This window comes from Neolamprologus brichardi, chromosome 17, assembly GCF_056152115.1.
Source record: "Neolamprologus brichardi isolate AB-2024 chromosome 17, ASM5615211v1, whole genome shotgun sequence".
Taxonomy (NCBI): domain Eukaryota; kingdom Metazoa; phylum Chordata; class Actinopteri; order Cichliformes; family Cichlidae; genus Neolamprologus; species Neolamprologus brichardi.
This window is the reverse complement of record NC_142120.1, coordinates 31,558,646-31,585,000: the sequence shown is the minus strand read 5'-3', so window position 1 is coordinate 31,585,000 and position 26,355 is coordinate 31,558,646. Positions and strand designations below refer to the sequence as shown.

General features: G+C 41.1%; 1 protein-coding gene across 2 annotated transcripts in view; it reads right to left on the bottom strand.

Moving 5' to 3' along the window:
• ddah1 (dimethylarginine dimethylaminohydrolase 1) overlaps positions 1-26,355 on the bottom strand; it is an 89,401-nt gene that overhangs the window by 13,480 nt on the left and 49,566 nt on the right. For both annotated transcript variants that reach the window (XM_035913492.2, XM_035913491.2), the window contains exons 3-5: positions 10,328-10,427; positions 7,059-7,132; positions 1,829-1,948 (exon numbers count right to left, since the gene is read on the bottom strand). In XM_035913492.2, coding sequence (XP_035769385.1) covers positions 1,829-1,948; positions 7,059-7,132; positions 10,328-10,427 — 294 coding nt within the window. The remainder of the gene's footprint in view (positions 1-1,828; positions 1,949-7,058; positions 7,133-10,327; positions 10,428-26,355) is intronic.

Below are 26,355 nucleotides of genomic sequence, written 5' to 3'. Positions count from 1 at the left end.
CAAGCGTGTAAGCATCCTTGAGGTGAAGATCAGACTCTGACCAACAGAGAGCAATGAGCTCATGAATCAAGCTAGGCTGGGTGAAGCAGCCACCGATGATCTACAGCCTGCCGGGCAGTCTGCTGTAGGAAGGAGGGGGGTAGTGCGAGATTACAGGGAAAGGGTGCTGCAGCCTCTGACACAGGCTGTATTTTGGGATGATGACTTCATGAGAAAAGCTTGGCAGTGACAGCAACAGATGGATGATGAAATCCATCCGGTCATTCTGCTAAACACAGATACGCGGTGCGCTCAGCCTTCCTGAGCGTAGCCGAAATCCAAACTACAGATCGTCGATGCTATTTTGTGATTGCAAATGAATAATGCGTTACTCAACCCCGTAATAAAAATAAGGGCAGGTCCAAATTTTCTTGAACGCCAGCAAAGCGCAGCTCCCTAAAGACAGAATGAATTAGGTGGGCTCCAACTTTAATTTGCACAAAGTGTCTGCTGCATTCGACAAGGAGCCTCGTCGCCAGAAGAGCTGCATCTACATCCCGAACGAACAGTTTGGATTCATTAAATCTGCATTCATAAGATCTCGTTCTCCCTCACACAAAGTACATTATCTAATTACAAATCCAGGGCTGTTAAAGGCCCTTTAAAACAGGAGCTAATTGCTGCGAGAAAGAGAGAGAGGGTGACGTAAGCCATAATTAGAAAGCGAGCAGTCTGTCATTAAGTTTCGCTAGCGGCCACTCTTCGCCCCAGTAGCTAATTACTGGGGTGATCAAACAGGCAGGAATCTTAATGAGCTGGCACTGGATTATAAATTAATTCTATTATGCAATGATGCATAGGTTCCTGGGAACACTTTAGCAATGCAAACATGCTTACAAAACCAACAGGGCCAACTTTGTGCTTCTCTCGAGTACTTCAGCCTTCTTAGGATGAGCTGCCTGATGTTCTCTGAGATACACCAAGCGACTTTTGCTTGATTTACAGTAACTCTGTTTAGTGCTGAGCCAGCAGGGGGAGATATCATACTAGAAGGCAAATGAGGAATACTGCCAGAGGGAACCTGTCAAGCCCAAAGGTGTATGTGCATGCCTGTAAGCCTTCATACTTATGTAATTATATATACACTGCCTGTCTTTGTGTTGTGTAAATACACATTTCGCTGAATTTCTCTTGTTTGTGCCACTGCAAAAGTTCACATGCTAATGTTTGGGAATTTCGGGGGATAATTCCATGGGAGGGATGGGCCGAGATTTATTGCACTCTTGGTGCAAACGAGCGATCCGTCTCTGTCGGGGTGTAAGCCGTCTCCTCTGTTCAGTCTTGGCGGTCCCCGGGTTTCTGTTGTTGGAGCTCGATCGATACAGGAGCCTTTTATGCAGTAATGAGCTCAAGCTGTTTAATGGAAGGACAATACAGTCGTAATTGAAGCTGGAGTGTGAGCGCCAGGGGCAATCCCCGCAGATTAGCTGAGAATATGAATTAATGGGGATGGATTTAGGTGACAGGTGGTTTCAATGTGGCTGGAGTGGGAAGCCGCCAACAAACTGTAAGTAAGGGAGTCTGCTCTGAATCAACACGTGCAATGTCCTGTCTTGTCGCGTTATTCTTTCAGGGTTGTTCATACTAACGGATCAAGCAGAACGTCAACCAAACGATGAAACAAAAAAAAAACAAAAAAAAAAAAAAAGGAAAAAGGATCCACTACTTCAATGTGCGTCAAAGTAAAAAAAAGACTGCCAATACATCAATTCACAGGTTTCCATGACTACAGCTAGGGAGAGCATAGTTACGGTGTACATACATAAACACACATACACAAGCTCCATACTTTGAGGGCTTTCTGTGCTGGTTCACTGGAGCCGATTACAATAAGGCCTGGTCCTCCCATGCTGCAGAAGCACTTCAGGTGCAGGCCTTCGAGCACAGGCACAGTGGAAACAGCGTAGTCCTGTAAAACACAATATCATTACAAACGCTTAATAAGCTCAAATAATATGACTTTCATTTCATGATGATAGGACAGGGCCAGGTAATGCTAATAATTTGGGGCTTGTAGCTTTAAATATTTAACAGGCTTTCTCATCACCTGCTAACAGGTTTCCTCAAGTAGTTCTTTACTGATAAGACAACAAATGATACAAAAGCACGTTACTACTCAGCAACAATGCTTTTCAATCCATTAAACTACAGTACAACAATGAGCTAAAACATCATTCATTATAATATAGGGCTATATGTATATGTGTGTGTAAAGTTTTACTGTAGATTGTAAAAGCTCAGCAGTGATCTGTGTGGTACCATGGGGCCTAAAGTGGCATTGAAATAAAGTATTGTACAGCTCAGTAGCGGAAAAAGCAAGAGGGTCTGAGAGATGCTGTTGATCTCAGGGCTCATGGGGAGATTAAGCAGCACCTTGTAGGAGCCAGTTCTCAAAGGCTTTTTCTGGCTGTGGGATGTCTGAAAACCAAATGTTGCCATTAAAAGTGTTACAAAAACACACGTTACATAAAGGGTACTTAGAAGAACTGGCAGCGATAATAGTTTTATTAACACCTGGATGCTGGTTGGTTTTCACAGAACCCCTGGAACGTTTCAAATGTTAAGTGTCTTACGTAAGAATCGCTTTAAAGATACTGATAAACATCCTCATTTGTTAAGACTGTGTGGGAGGGTTTGATTGGATTTATAGCGGCATCGTGACTGCCATCGCATTTTTCTTTACACGTTTTTAAAACCCGATTGGTGCACAGAAATGCAAAACTCGGCCCTGCCTGCCAGTGACCATAGCTGTTTAAACTAAGGCAGAGAACTTTAGCGTTCATGCAACCACTTCTTGTTTATATTAATAAGAAAAAGAATCATTCTACAGGCTTTTAAAGCTCCGACCCCAAGGATAAAAAACAATAAAAATAGGATTAAAGAAATCCTATCTGACAGCTATATGGCTTGTTTTGCAGATGAACAGAACTGTTTTGGAACCTACAGTTTTACATTTACCTTTAGCCTTTAATGGTTGATTTTGGACTAATAACTCTCATTAAAACATCTGTTGAAAGCCGCCTTCTTTGCAAAGCCTTAAGGCCACGTTGGAGTTGCAGCATATTTAAGGGAAACATTGTTTTACCCCTGACTTTGTTTTGTTTTACCCAGCAGAAGGAATTGAGCGATTAAACATTAAATGCAAGGACACAGACCTTTACGTGGGAGAGACTTCTTAAGCCGGAGACGGATCCTACTGTGATTCGTAAACCTTGAAGTGATACCAAGATGCAATTTAAAATCTGACAGGATAAAGAGACTCGAAGCTTATTTTCTAAGACCTTTTGTTCCTGAATACATTTGGATGACCTTATAAATTCAACTTCGCACCTAAGAACAGAACTTTTTCAACAGACGCCCATATGTTTTCTTAATCACACAATGTGTTTTGAAGGGGTTTTTATAGCGTTCAGCTTCATAAAACTTACAAAGGAAGTGTACATTTTCCGTCATTACACCCCATTTTTTCTTTCAACTATATGCTAACAGTTTTCAAGTAAATATTTGTGTTGCGTCAATAAAACGGCACCATAATTCACCCAGTTATTGTGACTGTCACATTTCATCACATGAAAGACCTAAATTACCCCCTTTGTTGATGTCTTCCTGATTTCCAGTGAGAACAACTGAATTGTATAATCTTTTTCTCATTCCTTATCCATAAACAGGAAGTTTCTGTGCAAAATTGGAAATGCAAGTCATGCATTCGCCCTTACCAAGATAAATCCTTAAGGGAAGAAAGGCTTTCTTTTCATCTTCACCAGCTGCCATGTTGTTAGCTGAAAACATGACTGACTGAAGAGAAAGGTAAAGCAAGCTGAGCTGGTCAGCACTTCTTACCCATGGCAGAAAAGAGGCGGTTTAACCTCTATATTAGTTCCAAAATAAACGGACCCCATCAATAACACCAATTACTCTGACCTCTGTGCGGACCATAAAGAGATAATCAACATCTGTATGCAGTTGTTGAGTAGGCTACTAAATAACCTGGCAACAAAGTGATCCTTAATTTGAAAATGAAAGGAAAAAACAACAGCGACAGGAGAAATCCATCTGATATAAAACGGAAAGAACAACAATTGACGCTTAAGTGATTTTTCCTACTGTCTTTTGCCAGAGACGCATCATTAAGTCCCGTCTTATCAGAGATAACAGAAAACACAGAGGAATCCATAATGAGGAATTCAAATCAGATACAGATGGGAAGATGGAAGCACTACAGTAAGGCCATTCAGGCTATGGTAATGCGTTCAACTCTTGAACAGTATGACCCACCTCTGAACTTGTGTGTTAGCCAGCTTTTTGGATTTGTCATGACTGTTCAGAGGGAATCCAAAAGTGTTATGAATAGCTCAAGCAGAACATCTTCACTTTAAAAGAACAGCCAGCAGGATAGACCGGTTCAACCTTTGTGACCAACCACTGTGATCCTGTTTGCAGCCTGCTTGTCCAAGTCTTCCCTGAAGCTAATCTCTTGGTTTAGCTTGAAATATTGCTTTTATGTTGTATTTTTTTCCCATGAATGTAGTAGTGAAAAGCAAGTCATGGCTAACATAAATCTGCATGGAAACTGAGTGAATCTCTAGAAGTCCTCTAAAGGCACCGAGTAGTTTAAAGCAGCATTTTTTGATCTAGGAATATCTTGACGATGTTGTCTGGCCGTAACTATTTGGCCCTAACAAAGCTGCTCGGGGCTCCACTTCTGTCTAAGAGGACAAATGTTTCCTCGGCTATATCTCAGAACACGTTATGCACAACCTGATGGAATAAATGAAAACTAAAGGTTTGGGAAAAAAGATTGACTACAATGTAGCCCACAATTAGCACAATCCAACGTTATTTAACTAAAAGCTGAGTAACACAAAAATGAATTAAGTATCTAGAATGAAGCACAATTAATGATGAAGGCATTATCGATTTACATCAGCATTTTCTAATTAGGATTTATTTATAACAAACAGAAACAACCTCATACCACGTAACACATTACACCCAACAAGTGGGGTTTTTTTTTCACGTCTTTCTCTGAGAAATTTAATTTGCATAAAGAAATTAATCTCTTATTAAACTCCATCCATCGATTCTCTTCCGCTTATCCAATTTTTAGAGTCACAGCGGGGCTGAAGCCGATCCCAGCTGTCACAGGGCGAGAGGTTGGTACACCCTGGACAGATCCCTGATCTGTTGCAGTGCGAACACAGAGAGATAGACAACCATTCGCACTCACATTAACACCTATTGGGCAATTTAGAATCACCAGTTAACCTAACTAGCTGCACGTTTTTGTGCTGCAGGAGGAAGCCGGGAAGTTTCTTTTCACCTGTGATAAAACTTTTGATGGAACTGTGAATGTCCTACAAAAAATGATTGCCCAAAAACTGTGATTACAGTTTTCCAGTAATGTAACACGTAACTGTCCTCAATTTGGACACAACATCAGCTCTTTGTAAACATCTGGACGGCTAACACAAAGCTAGCGGAATAATGTTAAAGCTGAGTGTATGCAGACCCCAGATGCGTCTATATTGTCAGTTGGTAATTATGTGGCAGTGTGATTCAGGCCACTTTGCTGAGAAGCACAAAAATATTGTAAAGGGAAGTGTAAAAAAATACTTTCTTCAGAGAGTACTGAGTAATATTTGATGCATTGCTTTTTTGAGTAATGACACTGATATGAGAATGCTGAGTATGAGAATAACTGTGTGTCATCACAGCAGTGATGAGTGAATGATTGAGGTTAATAATGGGACAGGAAGAAAGTGCCTGTGAACTAATTAAGAGGTTTACTCACCCAAATCAGCTTCATTTGTGTCATCAACTACTTTCTTTAATCAATATATACAGAGGTGGCAGAAGTTTGCACCAGCACTTGATTAAAAATGCCTCAAAGGCAGATAAAATCTGGAACTAGGATCAAACTCTTAATTGCTACAGGGACTTTTTACAGCTGCACTAATCAATACTCTCAGAGCGCAGTGGAGCTTAATAATAAAAAAGTAGAAAGACCTTTTCAAACTTTATTTTTATTCAGTGTTACACCCTCCTTTTATGTCAGAAGATGTCAAATAGCCCTCCAGAATATTTTTGGGATTCAGAACTCATTGAATGCTAATGCTGGCTTACAATAAAAAGGGCCAATGTACCTCCATGTACACTCAGTGGGATGTCCTGAAAGGGTTTTCACATCTCCTAGCAACAACTGGTATTTTTTTATGTCCACAAAGTAGCCTCAATGCTGACTGGTACATCGGATGTCCTCAGAGGGATTTGCAAAGTGAATACAGCAAAGGAAGAAGTGAAAGCAGAGATGGAAGACTACATATGATGAAGATATATAATGGCTCAAAAGGAAGGAGTGAGGCAGAGATGGATGAGAACAAAATGGAATTAGAGAAAAAAAGGGTGGCAGAGCTTAATGAAAAAAAACCCAAGATGAATTGAGTGATGATACTATTACCCTCCTGGCCTAAAGCCTCCATGATTGATATCACATTTATCTCCTCCTTTCTTGTTTGAGATGTATAATTGCTTGCAGAAGGCTTTAAAGAAAAAGATTTTTAAAAAGAATGTTTTCATATTGACTGCTATTTAGGAAATATATTTGAGATACTACTTTTACTTCTTATGTAATGGATCAGTTGTGAACTTTTCCAGTGACAAGCCTTTACTTTTACTTGAAACAATGGATTGAATTAGAATTGTGACTACAGCTTCCCTCACCTACACAGAACATTTGATGCTTTTCAGCCTATTATCATTAGGTACAATTCATCCTCAGCCACTTCCCTTCTTTCCCGATCATTTGTAGTTAAGCAAATGTTAAACATTATTCCTGACACTTTGTTTCAGTCCATGACGAAGACGTTTTAAACAAAAAGAGACTTCTATCTTCTTCAGTGGCCAGACGTTACAAGCTAACGAACCAACAGCAGCACAAACAAACAACTGTAGCCCACATTCACCAACTTATTTGCATTTCCAGGCAAGAATGCAGGCACTACTTTGCTACATAAATTCACCTTAAATGCATCTGCTAAGATCTCTGCTCCTCTCTGATTGGTCCGCTTGGAAAGTCCCACGAAGAACTCTCGACCTGTAAAGAGAATCTTTTAAGTATGCGAACAAAAAACCAGCAATACAGCAAGCATGAGAAGCTACAGTAGCAGAAGACTCCAGACAGCACACAGTGTACTTTATGCATGCCTGCGAAGGGGGGCCAACTGTGGTTAGTATGGTGGCACATAAGCAGAAAGCCTTGAATGCCTGGCGAGGTATTGAGCAGCGCACTGAGCTAAGGGATGGGCTCCTAATGTTGCTGCTGAGCCTTTACACTATAAGCCATTAGCACAGGCCTTGCCAACAGGAAATGTTTCTAGCTCTGCCATGTGAAACCAATTTCAGCTGGAAGGAACAACAGCACAGAGCCAGTGTCTAGAAACCCAATTAACTGTACTATGCATTTTCCTAGTGGTCTGTGAAGCGGAGAAGATACTGACCCACATTTTAACTCACGACTGTAAGCGAACATACAGAAAATCTAATAAAAGACCACCATGCTCTTGCTTGCACCGTGGTCGTACTGTGCAGAATGGCACATGACGGTTTTGTTGCACATGTATTTTCGGTGGGATGTACAGCTAGGTTCACTGAGGCACCGGGTCATCGAGGTCACATGGAGGAATGCCTGTGTGGAGGATCTCAAAGCACAGATGCATATTTACAGACACGCAACTGTCTGCTCACATAGAGTATGAACTGTAGAGGCTACCCTCTGCCATTTCACTACATTTCTAACAAGCAGAGTAGTCCTCATACAACTTAAACACAGCAAATCACCAGGTTCTATGTGTTGTTAGTATGTCTGTGAAGGTTCAAGGTCATCCAGGTCATCGTAGTAGAAGATACTGAAACCGAAGGTCTGGAACTGAAGGACCTTAGAACTGAAGAAGCTTCTCGGATGAGAGGTGAAACATCTTCAAGCAACTTAAAGAAGTCCAGGCGCTTTTCTTTCCAAGCTCCTTAGACTATGTGTTGTTAGCTACAGAGTTTCTCCTCATCCCTTAAGATATTTATTCCAACAGTCATGACTTCAAATTTGTATGATATGAGACATTTCATGCTTTCAAAGACTTTGTTTTAAATATAAAGATAAAGGCCTCACTGTGAAGTTTGTGTTTGTAATTATTTTAAACACTTTTTAAATACTTAATTGCACCATATACAAAAATGTAGGTGGCCTTCTGTACACAGATTAAGTGTACAGGTTTAAGTTTGTTTTAAAAAGGTAACAAAATGGTGAATGTCTGAAAAGCATGTCCAGCATGCTAAAGGCACTATTTGTTTCCAGATGATAGCATTATACTATATTTCTGGAAACAAAAGGATCACATGACTCCTCTTTACCTCTCTCTGTGACACAACATGTTGGCCCCTGGTCATACACATTAATCTATAGCAAAACGGCCATTCCTGAACCTCGATGAATTCAAGCTACAAACTAAGGACTTGGGTTTCTCTGTGAAGTTCTTTTTAACCTGTACAGGTCTAAGTAAAAAAGTAACTTCATCAAACTGCTCAGTGAACCATTTGTGACAATACAAAAAAAACAACTGACTGCATGACCCCCAGTTATTTAAAGTACAATTCATGAATGAACTGCAAGAGATTAAATATCAGGATGCTGATATTTACAGTGGATGAAATAAGTATTAGATCTCTTGCTGAATTTGTACATTTATAGTCGCAGACTGGAGAAACCAGTTGGCAAGCACAGCATTAAGATGTTTCCACCAGGTGTGCACACATCTCAGAAGAGATTTTGGGCTGCTCGTCTTTACAAAAACTCTCTAAATCTTTTAGGTTTCTTGGCTGCAGCTTGGCAATTTAAAGCTTCAGCTCTCTCCACAGATTTCCAATAGGATTGGGATTCTTTAGATCATATTCACTATTTCTCTTCCCTTAAGTATAGCGGGAGCACGTAGTTTTTCTCTGAATTGTTTAGATGTTCACTCACAAACTTAAGATGAGCCTGTACATGTGACTCGTTGAGCAGGGGAGCACTGCAAAATTTCAGTCCATGTGCATAAAAGTGTTTAGATGTATTAATATCTTGGCTGGTTCAGATCTATGAAGTGGTGTCGTTGATGTTGTGGGCAGTGTTGGTCAAGTTACTTGAAAAAAAGTAATCAGTAACTGATTACGGATTACTTCCCCAAAAAAGTAATCCCGTTACTTTACTGATTACTTATTTTCAAAAGTAATTACTTAGTTAGTTACTTTTTAACAACAAGATTTACAACCTGAATAGGTGATAAAGCGATAGATCTTTCAGCCCAATTCTACTTTTTCTACATAATCCATCATACAAAATGTAATCAAATGGAAAAGTCCCTTTTTAAAACTTGTTTTATTACTTTTAATCTTTTAACTTTATGCATCAAGCATAAATTAAATTATATGCAACATTCTCTGACTGGAAGAAATTTGTTTAATATTTAAACCTATTTTCTGCACATTCCAGCACATAAAATATATATTTTTTGTGTGTTTACACTCACTCTTTCAAATAGATGCAAGTAAAACACAGCAGAAAATAAATAAAGTCAAAGACTAGCGGTCCTTTTGCTCTATTTTCACCTGTAAAGCAGGAGTGGGGTAGGCGGAGGTTTACCCTGGTGCAGGTGTGCCGCAGTGGTCAGTTGAAGAATTCGCGAGTTTCTCTGTGAATTTCCCATTACGTGGTAGCACACTCGGTGCTTGCTTGGATGTTTTCTTCCCACGCACAATGCTAATGGACGCTAATGTTTTTATCACTTTTTATGGAATCAAACTTAAAGTAAGGTCAGTACTTCCACGCTTTAAACGCTGCACGCTCATACTCTCTCCCGCACTCAATATATTATCCATTGTTGATGTGCACACAGCTGTTGTCACGAACATCGCACTCGCTTACGTCACTGTCATGAGACATTCTCGCAAAAAAAAAAAAAAAAAAAAAAAAAAAAAAAAAAAAAAAAATCACGGTTTTAGTAACGCAGTAACGCAGCGTTCCTACGGGAAAGTAACGGTAATCTAATTATCGTTTTTGCAATAGTAATCCCTTACTTTACTCGTTACTTGAAAAAAGTAATCGGATTACAGTAACGCATTACAAGTAACGCGTAACTGCCCATCTCTGGTTGTGGGACTCAAAAATAAGAGGGAAGTCTCAGTTTGCTGGTTTGGAATGACCAGACAAAGGTCAATGAATAATCAATAAAATAGTGATTGAAGAGGCAGAGTGACGTACCCGTAAAAAGGACATCTCCTCCATCCAGTGTTGCATTCTCATCAGTCATTTCCACAATGTTCAGATTTAAATCCTTCAGAGCCCCTTTCATTGCCTCCGTCTGGCAGAAAAACAAGGACACAAACAGAATTAAAGTTAAAACATGTGTGCACATAAAAAAAACAAAACAGAACTGTGATGACTTACAGTAAACTACTTCAGCATTTCCTAATATTATGATATGATCCAGGATCTTCCCCCGATTTCTGCGAGGCGCATTATTTTAAATAAATACTGCTTCACGAGATTGTTTGTAATGAAAAAAACTCTTTTCTCCCCAACAGGTTATGGTGACATCATTACAGTGAGCCATGAAATGATGCCATTTTGTAAGAAGTGCGTTAAAACTTTTACAAGGCAGAAGTTGTGGAAAAATAGGTACGGTGAATGACCAGCACAAATTTAGCGCAAATATTTCCTGCTGTCCTTCTGTTCTGGATCATCTGTCTTTAATACGCTTAAAAGGATGGGAATGTAAGGATGGCTGCCACCTGGTGATTATTAGCAGGAATACATCTCCCTCATGGAATATTACGGGAAATCCACACTTCACCTGTATGTCCCCTCTGCTGAACTCAAAACCTGGGGGAAAGAGCTGGTCTGTTTTTGGCTCAACCTTCAGCTAATCTCCTCTCTTGTCTGACCGCCCAGTGCGATTTTACTGTCCTGTTTTTTGGGGTTCCTGCGGGAGTAGTTTCCAAGGCCAGTCATGTTAGCAGGAGCATCAGTGTTTCCACAGGCCCTATCTCTCTATGACCTCAGCCTGATCACTGTGCTTTCTGGCCGCTATAATGCCTTTGCTTCTCTTCAAGCATGAGGTCATCCAGGTAGACTGCCATGTGCTTCCAGATAACACTGGGGAGGCCTGCAAATACACAGATTTACCTTCTCCTCACCTGCGCATACATCGGTAGTGGTGCACGAAGGCATCCAAAGCAGGTGTACTGGAATCGCTAGCACCTAGCAGGACATTTGGACAACTAAGTGGCTTTATGACCCAGTGATTCAGAACCCGAATGGCAAACTTCCAATCCACTCACTTTCCAGAAGTAAAACTGTGGAATCCTCCGTGTTTCGTCTATATTGCATGTTCATCTCAGTTAACCAGGAGGAACACGGTGTTCTTCCAAGAAACTGGGGTTCACAAATTCATTAGTGGTTTCTTAAAAGCTCTGACAGGAAAAGCGTGCAGTACATAAAGAGCTGTATAGGTAACAGTTAGTCCCATTCATTTTTCTTTGTGCGTTGCCAAGCCACACTCTGCTTTCTATTTAATTAGGTTTGTAGATAGGTTATGTGAGAAATAAAAGGTTGAGTCAGGTCCCGAGGAACGATCCAGATGGGTGAGAGACAACTTGTGCTTTTGATGTTTATTCGGTTCATGTGTTATGCTGCCTTTGTGTGTCATGGCGTTGGAGTCTTGGCATGTCCTGGCAACGTTTTTCCTTGTGCCATCACCAATTCATCACACATAATAAAACTTCAGTCAAATGAGTCAATTCAGACACTGATTGATATGGTTGGAAAAACCCCTGTTAGTGATGCCAGGTCTGCACACCAAAGCTGAAAAGGAGTGTCTATTTATATATGTAAGCAGGCATACTTTTTACCTACTGGGCCTCACATACCGGCCAGTGTTTCCTTCTTATACAAGGCATCCCACTACCTCAGTACACTGGCATTTCCTCTGGAATCACTGGAGATGATGTGACCCAAAGGGTCCCCAATCACCACATGAACCATAATGGCCCCCATGAAGTGAAAGCATCTGCCCTGTGGGCTGTGCTGTTCTGTGTGTGGCACATGTGGACGTAGACGCTCACATGACTGAATTAAATTTCAGTACAAATGGGAAACAAGAATAAAAAGTGGTTTTGTAGAAAAATCTGACTTCAAAAATATAATGAATTAGTAACATGTCACCACATTTCACTGCACACCGAGAAGACACAGTAGTGTAGTGTATTGTAGTGTGAATGTTCAGATAAATTCCTACCCAAAGATGGCAGGCTACAGACATGTTTTTCTTTAAATCAGTGGCGTAGGTACAAATGTTTTCTGTATTTGGAGACTTTGGCCAATCACAGATCTTCACAGTCAAGATTAGGGGAGTATTACCAAGTCAAGAAGGGAAACAACTCTATGTAGGAGCAGATAAAAAGAGGACTGCCGTCTGGGACAATGGGGTTTGAATCGTGAGGTTCTCTGATGGGAGAAGCAGGCTTGCTTACAAGTCCAGAGTGACTCGGGAGATATGGCTTTCAGAATATCTGCAGGTGGAGAGCATCACAGAGCCCACACTACAGATTGGCCCCTGGCAACATAAAAAAATTGAACAGGTAAAACTGGGATGCTCTGGATTTTAGCCACTAGTTTGGGGCAAAATGCTTATACTTTTGACGAAATGCTTTTCATAACATTCAGATACATAGAAAAGTGTAGTTAACACTCCAAACATGTTGTTGCAACTCATTTAAATCAATCAATCACTCATATTCTACAAATAATAATAAATATTTCAGGTCCTTTGGATTCAGTCTTGCTTGGGTTAGAAGTACCGTTCTCAAAAGAAGCACTACAGTGACAATAAACACATGCACCTGTTTGTGTGTGTGTTTGTGTGAACGTACATTCATATCTTTGTGGGGACCAAAATCCCGGTCCCCACAATTTGAAGGCATTTTTGAGACTCAAAATGTGGATTTAGCATCAGGGTTACAATTGGGTTATGGTTAGGTTGAGGGTTAAATATTCATTTTTGATTCATTTTTGATGGTTAGAGTTAGGGGAAGGGGAAGCATTATGTCAGTTAGATGTACCCACAAGATATGAAATACCTGACATGTGTGTGTTTGTGTGTGTATAGATTTTCTATGAGCTTTGGTATTTCAAAACACCTCTCTGTTGGCAGCGGCAGGAAGTTTTTCTTGGCTCATGTGCGGCCCACTTTCACATCTCCATCTGTCTTCTGCTTATTGTTGATGGCCGGTTTTGAGGTTCCCTTCAGCCTGTTGTAACAAATTCATTTGCGTAATATATTTGTGTATATATCTGTGCATAACCAGGAGTATAAAATAACTTTTTCTGCTCTCACAAAGACTGGTAGGAGAAGTGAGGATTCTGTTTTGATATGGTAACCTGCAAGTTGTGTCTCGAGGCTTTATTTTTAAACATCGCAGTTGTATTCTGAGATGTTAGAACTTAAAACACGTGTCGTACACATGATTACATTATACTAGTTTCTAAATCTTAAATCTCTGTGTCTGCTTTAGGTCTACAGGAACACAGCTAAATTATTCACCTTGTAATTTTGCTTGTGTTTCTTTAGATCATGGCATGAGGTGTTTCTTTTTGAGATCTTTGAACCTGCTTCACTTTGTCACACAGGTTCTGATTAAGTGATTTCTGGATTCAACAGGTCTTCCAGTAATCAGACCTGAGTGTTTAGTGAAACTGAACTCAGCTTTCCAAAAAACATGAGTAATCACAGTTAATTCATGATTTAACAAGAGGGACAAATACTTTTTCACACAGGACCAGGATGTTCTGGATAACTTTTCTCCCTTAATCAATTAAATCATCATTTAAAAACTGCATTTTGTATTTACTTGGGTTATCCTTGTCTAATATTAAAATGTCTCTGATGACCTAAAACATGCCAGTGTGACAAAACATTAGGAAATCAGGAAGGGGGCAAACACTTTTCACACCACTGTTGTTCAGCGCTTAACTCTGTATGAAGCCCCCCCCCCCAAAAAAAAAAAGGTTTACTGCCACTGTACACACAGCAAAATCATAATTGATATCTGGGGTGCCATTTCTTGCCACGCTGGCTCTCCCTTTGAGACAGATGTCGATTCGGCTCTGTGGCCAGCCGGTTGAAAGGCGTAACAATAATGCCGTCCCCATTCCTTTTCTGTACCTTTCACACAGACCGTCGAGGCAGAATAAAGGTGCAACAGTCCCGCCTTAAACGGGCTCTGTGAAAGGGGCTTCTGTCTCTCACATTCCCTCTATTCTCTTTAAGCCCTCGTGGCAGGGTCAAGAATGCTCCTACAGTGACTTCTCATGCAGAGTGGCCTATTATCTCTCACTGTGAGGGACATCCAATACCCCGTCCTGCCTAGGTGCCAACTCGCTTTGCCAGTCCTCCTTCTGCTCTCCCTCCCGCAAACCATCCTGTGCTCCTTATTCTCTCCTCACCCCTTCCCCCTTCCTCCGCATGCTGTTAGCCAGCACCCTGCTTTGAATGAAAAAGGCCTTTTAAAATTCATTAGAGGCTGAAGGCTCCGAGGCCAGTCGGTCTGCCTGCCACATTCCTGCCGTTCCTGCACAGGACAGGGGAGACGGAGCAGAGAGAACAGCCCTTTATTTGAGGCTTTTTATGGACCAATTCTCCCTTCTCTCGCCCCTGGTACCCGTGGATATCGCATTCTGCTAAAAAGGACCATCAGTCTGATAGAGCGCAGTGCATTTGGAAAGGGAATTGAGTACATAACAATAGCATTCCTGAGGGTCATCCTAGCCTCCCTACACCAGGCAACAGAGTCCCACGCTCCAGTATAATAGGGATACAGCATTCCTGAGAGTCTAACACACAAGGAGGTGGAGTGACAGTCAACTGGTATTGTTTGTCAGTTTATAACGCAAATATAAAATGTGGCATGTAGTGCCAGGTAGTTTGTGGTTTGGCTACAAACTATCATTTTTCTGATATCTCGGTTTGGATGAATTTGACATAATTCAAGATTCCATTAAAACAGTTAAAAATAACACATAAATGGAAAATATTTATCTTCATTCTTCTACCTCTAACTGCTTAGGAGAGGCATAACAAGCACTATACCAAACTATGCTAAACACTACACTGGCAATCTTCCAAATTGGCAAAATAATCAGCAAAAACACATACATAATAAGTGCAACGATACTCGTATCGATATTGAACCGTTCGATACAGTGCTTTCGGTTCGGAACGCATATGTATCGAAAAACAAATTTTTTTATTTATTTTATCAACTTTTCTTCTGACGGTGCTGTCTGTGTTGAGCGCTCAGTGGATCTGCGCTCGACAGTGCAGCCTAGGCGGAGTAGTCGAACGCAGATTCACTGAGCGCAGGGCAAGCTAGCGAGACAGAAGTTAAGCTCGTTGCAACATGGCAAATTGAACCTCCCCCACCCTAATTCAGATCTGGTGTTTGGAACTATTTTGGTCTTCATGTGAAGTATGACCCTGAAGGTAAGCGTGTCATGGACAAAAGTAAAACAGTATGTTGGATGTGCCACGCAATGCTCAATCACATTGGTGGGAACTACTGCGTTAGCACAGTTTGCTCGTTAACGTGTTGACGTCGTCCAGCCCGACGCACGGGGTGATCCGCGGTAGCTCGTTAACGGAGATTTGACGTGTTGTGGCGTTAACGTCATTTCAGATTAACGTTGACAGCACTAGTGGGAACAAAATGAATATGACTGCACATTTACGCCAACATCATCCTAGTGCAAAGACAAGTGGAAGCAGACAAAAACAACAAGCACACATGCTACAAACTTTACCCGAGTCATTTAGACAGCCGTTAGCACATGATTCTCCTTATGGGGACCTGATATGTTTAATATGCTGCTGAGAATATACCTGACTGACTGACCTGCACAAAGCCCTGAATTGAATCCCATTTTAAAATCTGCGAACTGAAGACCAAGGTCCATTCCAGAAGACCACCTAACCTAGAGAATGGCTTGGATTGCTTGCTGGAATTGTGACATAACTGATTGTTAGGTTTTGTTTGTTATGAAATAATTTTGTTTCTGTGTGCAAATTAAAATAATGTAAGCATCCAAAATATGTTACAAAATCCTCGCTCCGTTGAACAGCACTTGAGAAACACTTCAAAAAGAATTACATTTTCATAGTTGGAGTTAATAATTCTGTCCTCATCAATAGCTGGCATTTTATCAGGTAAACTAAAAACAGGTGCCAGCTGCAAAGTTATCGAGAGTGGACAGTACAGCTAAATCACTGAAAAGTTCCACAGAGCTGAGGCAATCTTCAGACTCAGATGATTATGATGTAATTTAATCCATCAATACAATAGAAGCAGCCTTAACGTTTCTCTTGGAACCTGAAAGGATTCATAATAATAAACAACCAGTCTCTAATTCAAATAGCTCCATATAAAAAATCAATAAAGAAAAATGAGGATTGCTGGCAGTGACATATGAACGCGCGTTTGAACAGTGAGCCTTATGCGTCACAGCTAAAAATTTGGCTGGACATCCGGGACGCAGATGACGATCGTAGCAGAGATGTTCACAAAGACAACACAAAGAGATGTTCAAATAACAGAGACAACAGAGCACAAAATGGGACTAATGACTGCCTTTTAGTCCAAACGACTAGACAAAACTGACAAAAGGAGACATACAGAGCATCACAGATGGGTGCATACATGGGAAAATGTGCCAACTCTGATGCTGCAAAAGTGGTTTTGCTGCCCTGGTGGGTTCCAGAGTGTGGGGGTGCCTACTGGGGTCAGCGGGGGAGCTGGCCCCAGGGAGGGGCCGCTTGCCCCTCCCTTTCTTCCCTCCCCATCCTCAGCTGCCTCCCTATTCCCGCTCTACCACACCCACCCACACACGCAGGGCTTTGGGTGCACGTATGTCACCAGGGTGCAGGGGAGGCACTCCCCCTCTGTCTCCTTCTAGCCGCCTGTGCCTCAATTTTATTCTGCAACCTAGACATCCACATTACTCACACTCTCACATAACACATACATATAGGGCCTTGGGGGTGGGGACGTTTTACAGCATCCGGAGGATGGTAGGTGTATTCCAACCCACCTCTGGCGCTGGTGCCCTACCCTCAATTTTAAATGCATATAGACACTAAGGGTTTTCGGGAGGAGCCATGCTGCTCTCTGATAGGAAGCAGGAACCATGCTCTCCTGTGTTTTGAATGCACTTTAGAACAGCACACAGCAACACTACATATGAGCGGGCGGAGGGAGGTTTGGGGTCTTCACTCACCCCGGTTCTGTTAGCCGTCAGGGCTGGGGGGCTGGGAGGAGGTGCTGGCCGTCAGATTGGGGTCCGGGATGCGGGGCCTCCCTGCTACTGCAGATAAGGAGGTGGTCCGCTTGCCTCCACCCCAGAGAGAAGGGTTACATCTCCTGGGTCTAGGTGCGGCTTGCCCCTCTGGGGGCGGGGGTACCTGGACCTGGGATATAGAGTATGTTTGGGGAGTGCGACTGTCTGTGCAGTGTCTATTTGTGTCTGTCTACACGTTGGGTGAGTGCCGAGTAGCTGCTCTGCTCCGTAGCTGCTGGGTGACCTCTCGTTTGGGGCTCTACTCACCTCTTCCCAGGAGGGTGGCACGGTTCCCCCCCCCTTTGGTGGTCCTACTCGGGTCCTCGTACTCTGGGACCTCTGGATGTCTGGGGCCTGGATCTCCTCCATACCTGCTTCATACCCTGGGGGACGGGACTATGGCTCCCCACACTCCCTAGCAGATCGTTACATGGAGAAACCTTTGGAATACAAGCATGCTGATCCACACAGGTGTGCACACAGGTGTACACGGGTGTTCACAGACGCGGACTACACCTTTCGTGGCTGCTGCCTCAAAGCACATTGTGCGCTGTCTATCTTGCATGCTGCACAATAGCGTTTAATATTTAGTATCTACTGTTATCTACTGCTAGCTAGTTTATTGTGATGGTGCTGTATTTATTATGTTGCTCTTTTTTGTTTGTTTTCTCCTCTGTTTTTTTTTCTCCATACAGGTGATCCAGGTGTTTTGTTTGTTTTTCTTTCTTCCCCCCTTTCTCACCGTCTCTTCTTCTCTTCTTCTCCCCTCTGTTTTTCCTTTCTCTCCCTCTCTCTCTTTCATTCTTTCTCCCTGTCCTGCCTCCCAGTCATGTCTGTCCCGTTTGTAGCAATTGAAAATAAAATAAAATAAATACATAATTATAATAAAGGTCAATCAAATGGACCAATATGGCAAGGCCATGATGATCCACTTGGTAAAATAAATCCACTTGGCATCTTTCTTGGCCTTAACAACAATTCTGATGGCTAAAGATCCAAACAGGACAAAAAAATAAAAAATAAAATAAAGTGGTCAAACGGCACATTCTTAAAGGAAGCTAACTTTGAGGGCTAACGACAGCATGAAATGACAAAAACTCATTTCTTGTGCAGCCACAAGAAAACAAATCCTCTGTGGCCTGTCTCTGCATTACCTAAACAAATCCTTGATGTATGTTGGAACATACCTGTGGTTAACCAAGCCATGACATCTTCTCTCTTTTTTTTGCAACCCACTCTCCTTTAGCTTTAGGATTACATAAATGCTAAAAAAGTAGGTCAACGCAAAGGCTTGCACATTTAACAATAGCAGATCACGAGACCCTTGCCCTACATCCACCACAAGGTTCTGGCAGCCTTAATAAAAAAAAGCATCTGCAGCCAAACCTACTCCACTGTCAGATTGCTTTTACTTGGGTCTGCGAAAATGTCAGAGCTCTGAGGAAGAAAGTGGCACACTGTAGTCAGGCATGGGTTGAGATTGGTGTAAAAAAGAAAAAAGAAATTGAAAAGGTGGCACCTTAAAGCTAGGCCAACATTACAAAAATCTCTTTCAAAGGGTCAAAATGCAGGGCAATGTGTGTGATTGTTAAACTGGGTGTCTTTAGCTTTTGAAAAGCATATGGTTTCTGTGAAAAATAATTACGCTTGAAGAGCAGAGAAAAGCAATCCTCATAATTACACATTATAGTTCAAAACAGCATAATAAGGTATAAGGAACCTGTTGATCATAAACTGAGACTTTTCTGCAATTACCTTTCTATTAATGCTTTAGTGACTGTACATGATACACTGATTATTTTCAGATTAATAATAATAACTAATAATAAATAAGATGGACTTTTAACACAGTGTCTATTAAAAATAAATACATCCCTTGAATTACCTCTAGTCGACAGAAGATTTAAGGATCTTTTCACCGAGTGAACTGTAAAGCCAATGTGATTACAAAATCTCTTCCACATCCTCAAAGGTTTGTTCAGTGTAACTGATAAGCAGTGTAACTAGAAATGACGGGAGATTAAGAAGTACATCCGTTGAATAAAGAATCCCTCTTAGATAACACTCTTAGCCTCTGAAATGATCTGTTATCATGGAACAGGGCCAAGCACATTTGTCTGCAGAAGAGCAAACACATCGATGGGATTAGAAGCCTGTCAAATGTGACGTTAATATGTTGCTCAGGTGAAGTAATACGCTAAAAGGAAATGTTGAGAAACTTCATCCACAAAAAAGGTTTGACTCAATTAGCGTTTTGTGTTGTGACACCTTGCTGGTCACAGTGCAATCTCACAGAGAGGCTGAAGCAGAGCTGAGTACTGTAAAAATACGCAGAAATAAGAGCCCGTTTGACAAGTCCAACAATGTCTGTCCCAGAGCAAATAAAGCACTCGCTCCAATCAGCAGGTCTGCAAAAAAAATGTGTCTGCTGTCTACCTCTCACTGTGATGGTTCCACAAATACAGGAGAGCTGCAGGCTAGGAACTATTGGAAAGCAGCAGTATGGACGTGGTTGGTTATAAACTTACGTGAGTCTTCACTCTGGGGTAAAACAGAGGGGGCCTTCATCTTGACTTGGCAACACTCCTCCATGTTTATTGGGTTTGACCCCCACTGATTGGACCTCTACACCCAAACAAGGGAAATAAAACCCAATAATCTTTCCCACCTCAGGGGCAAGTACACTTTACCCCTTCCCTAGCTAAAGTGGTCAGTATCTTATCAAAAAAAATAACAGCACTGAAAACTGAAGGACAAAAGCAGCTACCACAGAGGAGATCAATTACACATTAAAGTCTGAGTGCAGTGATGGCTGACTGGGCTCAGCAGCATGTTCCCCAGCTGAATGGCATACATAAATAAGATCATAAAACTGGCATCAATTAGAAAGAAAAATAAAAGCCAAAATGATAATCAGTTTTTACGGAGTACAATTTGCATTTGCTGATGATCTTTTTATGTATAGTATAGTAATATTACCCTGAAGAGATACAATTAGATTATTCTATTGGATTTAGGTCAGGCAGGCATGGGGGCCGGTCAGTGGTATCAATTCTTTCATCCTCCAGGAACTGCTTACATACTATCGCCACATGAGGCCAGGGATTATCATGCACCAAGAGGAATCCAGGATCCACTGCACCAGCGTAGGGTCTGACAATGGGTCCAAGGATTTCATCCTGATACTTAATGGCTGTCAGGGTGCTGTGCCTAGCCTGTAGAAGTCTGTGATTCCCTTAATGACAGACCACCAAACTGGTCAAACCGAATAATGTTAGTTATTCACAGCTTCTCCAGATCCTTTCATGTTTGTCAATTGTGCTCAGGGTGAACCTGCTCTGTGGCGGTATTGTAATTATGGCATTGTAAGGGAAATGCCAATCGGACTCCATCATCCAGGGCTGTGAGCCCTCTATAGGATGTTTGGCTCTCAGTTCACTCCCTAATGAAGTCTGTTTCTGATTGTTTGGTCAGAGACATTCACACCAGTGAATGTCTCTGACCAAACAACTGACTGGAGGTCATTCTGTAGGGCTCTGGCACTGCTCATCCTGCCCCTGCTCTTGTACAAAGTAGAATATACTGAACCTGCTGATGGGTTAAGGGGCTTCTTTGGCTCTCTCCAGCTCTCATAGAGTAACTGGCTGGCTCCTGGAAGCTTCTCGATGCTCTTGAAACCGTGCTGGGACATCTGAGTCAGTGACATCTCAAAACACGTGCTCTGCTCCCTGAGACATGAGTTTGATTTTTGTTCCATGCTATGCAACATTTCATTCACCACCTTTCTGCTCACACACTTAACTATACGCACTGTTAGTGGTTTAAGTTGTTCTCTTATATTACTTTTTATTTAAACACACAATCTTTTAGTTGAATTTTGTAGTATATTTGTTGTCTCTGTGTGTCCAGTCTGTGATATTACAAACTCACTACTAGGGCTGGGCCATATTATACCGTTCACGGTAATACCGGTACAATGTTAGGCAACGATAAGACAATTAAATATCGTGATAGAATATGGGTAAAACACGCATGCGCAGTGCTTTTGTTTTCATACGCACATGGCCGAAAAAGCATGGGTAACGGAGAATGAGAGGGGAGAAAGCGGATTGTTGAGTGAAACGGATGAGCCAGAATTGGTTTGTGAAAATGGTTCCACTTCAGTGATGTGGAAGTGGTTTGGTGTTTTTCCGTCAGATACCCACCAAAGCACATTTTTTGTAGAACATGCAAGCGGGCCGTTGTTATTACCGTATTTGTCAGACTAAGTTGCTCGTAAATCTGGGAGTAATCTTGGTCCTAAACTCCGTCTCTTAGTTCCCAAAGTCAAACGAACACTGCAGCATCACTGAGAGTTAAAAACTGTGTAAATTCTTTCATCTTTAATAAAACGATCAGCATTGCTGTTTTACCAGGTGTAACTATTAATTTTAACATCCAGGCATCCATGAAAACAGAATTTATTACATTTAACGGAGTTAGAAGTCAGCAGAAAGTTAGCGGAAGTTAGCTCGCTAGTTTTGCTAGTTACCTAAGCATGATGTAGTATGTTCTGACTGAGAAATTTCTGAAAAAATTCAAACGTACAGCTCTGCTATCACTTCCAACATAAATGAAGACAGGAAACTAAACAGCAGTGACGTTTGTAGGGTTACTGAAGTTGGGCTAGGTGATAATGATGTGCTACGTGATCGCTAGCGACACAGCTATGTTAGCATAACATAAACAGTGAAGCTGGAGGATGAACGCTAACGCTTTCCCACTCGATAAAAGTTAACGTGAAGGTTCCTGATGGTTAGAAATAAATGCAATCTCAAGGCAGGATCAAACTTCAGTCAGGAGAACAACTGAGATAATCCATCCACAATACGAGGTTAGTTATTAATATACTGCAACAACACGGAAATAGAGCAGCTGTGATAGAATACAGCATTAATGAATCAATGCTACAGAAGTGGAGGAAGAAAGAAGAATGAGTTGAATAAAGTTTGATTTATCTGACTGCTTTGTTTTGCTTAATGTGCCTTATAATCCCGTGCACCTTATGGTCCAAAAAATACGTATTTGACTTTTTTATTTGGAACACTGCAGTTTAATGTTGCAAGGCACCTCTTTTTAACTTCAGTGGATATTATACATGGTTATGCTCAGGATATGTCAGCTCATTTCTACTGGAAATGCCTTTTGGTTAAACTTTCAGCAAGGAAGTTGCATTTGCACTGTTAAATTTTTATATAGCTTTAATGCACATAAAAAACAGCTGCTTGTTTAAGTGAAAATAAATGGATGGGGGGTTTTTGCGCTAGTAAAGTTGTGGAGTTGTATTTTGCGTCGCATCAATTATATCGTCAGTTATATCGTTATCGCAAATTTTCAAATATATATCAAGATAAATATTTTTGGCCATATCGCCCTGCTCTACTCACTACAATCACAATATCATTGGAAAGAATGTAAAGTTATCACAAGTAGCTCGGTCACAGTGAAATCATACAGAGAGAAAAGCATAAAGTGTTTACTTCTGCTTCTTCTTCTGCTCTTCTTAAGGGGAAGCCCAGTGAGAAACCTTACTCACTGTCACCTTTGGCCTACCTGGGCTGATAGACATGGGACCACCCACATCTCAGGTAAAGTATATGAGTTCAAGCACACTGTGTCAATCACAACTAATTCAATGACACTTCCTGCTATTCAATCCAACTATTTCATTCTATTAATTTCTGATGACTATGAAAATAAAGAGAATTTGTTATTTGTTATTCAATAATACCGTTATTACCAAGAGGTTCAGCCTATCCAGTAAATGAGGATGAAAATGAAAATGCTTTTAAAGGAAGCAAAACTGTTTTCATTATTTTATAGAGTTTAGCAGTTTAGGCTTGAGTTTTCTCAACAAAAACACACATTTTGCCAGTATTACCAACCCAGTGCAGGTGGGGTTCATGAAGGTTATAAAAACTATTTCCCTGTAGAAGATAAACCACAGACACAAGACCTTTTATTGGAAGGGAATTCTTTCCTGACCAAAAGGGACGCCTCTTTGTACAATATCATTGAGTTACTATTGTATTATATTGAGCAGGACAAATACATGACTATCTAAATTTCAAAAGGTTGCAAAATGCAGACAGAAAAACAGAGCAGTATGCTCCTACAACCACCTGGAAAGTATTGCGAGCTGCCTGAAATGACTCGAGTTTGTTAATAAACATTTAAATCAGACAATTATGAAGGACATTCAAAAACAATGAATTGACGTATTATGGTAATATGCTTCAGTAGTCATGTGAAATGGAGGTTTTGTGGAAGTACAGATGGATCAAAAGTTGAGTGGAAATTATAATGCCTGACAAATGTCACCAGAAATCATTTCCCACAATCTGCCAGGCTTTCCGAGCTCTGTGGTATAACCGCAGCTCATTACCCTTAGACAATCAAAACTTGGCATTTGTCTTACATGTACCAAAGATGATTCAGCTGAGATGATTTAGCTGAGATGATTTGAGTAGGAATCACCGTTGAGTTTGTTTTAGTTCCATGGGTTGAGGCCCATGGAAAGCCAAAGTAAAAATACCCAGAGCTCCCACATATTTAAGCTGTTTCAACATTTGCGAGGCCCGTGGTACGCTACAGAACGGAATGTCCGACCAAACACACACACTGTGAAGGTTTGTCTGAATTTATGTGGCCAACGACTTGACCCACCACTGCCTTTTTCAGAAGAGGAAAAATGCATATGGTGCTTTGGGAGTGCACGGCCGTAGACGAGTCAAGAAAAGACGCTTTGGGTGACTCATGTTTAGTTGAAGCTATTGCAAAGGCTTTCCCCTCTCTCTCTTTCCTCCCACACAGGGAGTCCTCTTAGTGTATGGTGCTGGCCGACTGGGAGAGAGAGGAAACCCTAGCTAAAAGGTCAGGAAAGCCACAGACGCGAGGAGGGAGGATAGAGGCAGTCAGAGAATTTGAAACTCGCTGGACATGAGAATCCTGAGTGACAAGAGCTGGTTCACTAAAAATCCTTCCTCCACACATTTGCCGATACTGTTAATTTTTGTTCAGGCTATTAATGTTCAGAATACTTGCATGAAAAATGAAAATAAAGCGAAATTTAGCTGCAAGCTTATATAACCACAATATTTGGGCACTGTCTAACGCATACTGTCTAGATTGTAAGAAAATCTGTTGATAGCTTTTCATTTCTGCATTCTTTGCATTGTTGAGGTGTTCCAGCGGTTGTTCCTCTTTGCTCCGTCCAGAATACTAAAAAGAGTCTGGAAACACAGTGCGTTCTGCAGAAAGAAAACACCATAGCACCACACAGTTACACCCACTTTTTCCAAAGAATGCAATGGACGTGATCCCAAAGGGGAAAAAATTACAGTTTGCCAGGCAAACTATAGACAAACTGCCCATTATAAGGGATTTCCCAAAACAGCCAACAGCATGTGATGTATGGGAGGGGCTGGTATGGAAAACTAGGAAAAGGAAAATGTGTTTTAATCTTAAAAAGGAAAAAAAGACAATATGGGCCAAAAGGTTTCCCATAAATGTTAATGAAGGGCTTTCCCAGAATTTTTTTTTTTCCTTCTTTCAGCATGAAACAAGAGGTCAGGTGCTAATGTTAACCAGCAGGGCTGGATCCAGGAAACTGCCTTTCAAGTATAATAGACCATGTGGAATTAAACATACTGCAGGGATTTAGCAGTTAGGTAGTTAACTTTGCATGATGATGTGCTAAAAGAACAGGACAGGCCCACAGGCACACATGTCTGAGGAAAACCAATGCGACAGACTCATTTTTATTTACAAAGTTGCACAAAGGTAAACTTCTTTATGCATGTTCCAGCTGTACAGCTGTTAATTTGATTCAATTTATACAGTGAAAAAGCACCTACAGTAAAGACTCTACGATAATAGACAGGACAAAAGACACACTGTGGAAGAGAATCAAAGATACATAACTAATTTAATAAATAATGGTCTGTGAGAGAAGTGTTATGCTAGCGTATGATACCAAGATTGTTACTAAGTTTGTCTGTTGCCCATCAACAAACATGCTTTATGTAAGGTATGCTGCAGTGCATTTGCAGGTATGTGCAGATATTTTAGATTGACAGAAATCAATGAAGAATGACTTTTTCTGTTGTCCATAACAGCTTAGCCAGTTACAATTCAGTTTTTATCATAGTCAATATCTACTTCAGGATTTATTCAAGCAAACACTATGCAAGTGCAGACCCAATGTAGTGAAAGCAACTTAAGCTCATGTCTGCTGTCAACAGAAAAGCTCTTCATATCAATTCTCTGAAACAGCTGAAGGCTAAATCCAACAAATCATCTGTGTTTTGTGGATTCTGATGCGTAGCCAAAAAAATATATGCACAAATATGATCCTGCAGGCTACGAGTCTGCAAAGTTGCACCAGCCTGACAGTTTTTTTCCTTTTTTTTCCCAATTGGCATTGGAAAAAAATGTGATGTCTTCATCTCTGTGCATATCAATGTAGGAGTTACTGTACAGCAACTTTGCCTAAAGCAGTGGTTCCCAAACTTTTTTTGCTGGGCCCCCCTTGTTTTACAAGAAAAATGTTCGCGACCCCCACTCACGCACGCGCACGCGCGCACGAACACATCCTCCAACCACACACACCCATATTTTGCTCCATTGCGGTTTATTTCACACCTCAAACATTTAGTAAACAATTAAGCAAATAATTACAAGTAATCTGCAATAAATTACAGGTAGTAAGAAAATAAACTACTAACTCTTTTACGCTATGTCCACACCTACACGGGTATTTTTGAAAACGCAGCTGTTTCGTCCACACGTAAACGGCGTTTCGAATCACCGAGAATGGAGATTTTTTAAAACTCCTTTTTTGCGTTTACTGGACGAGGAATACA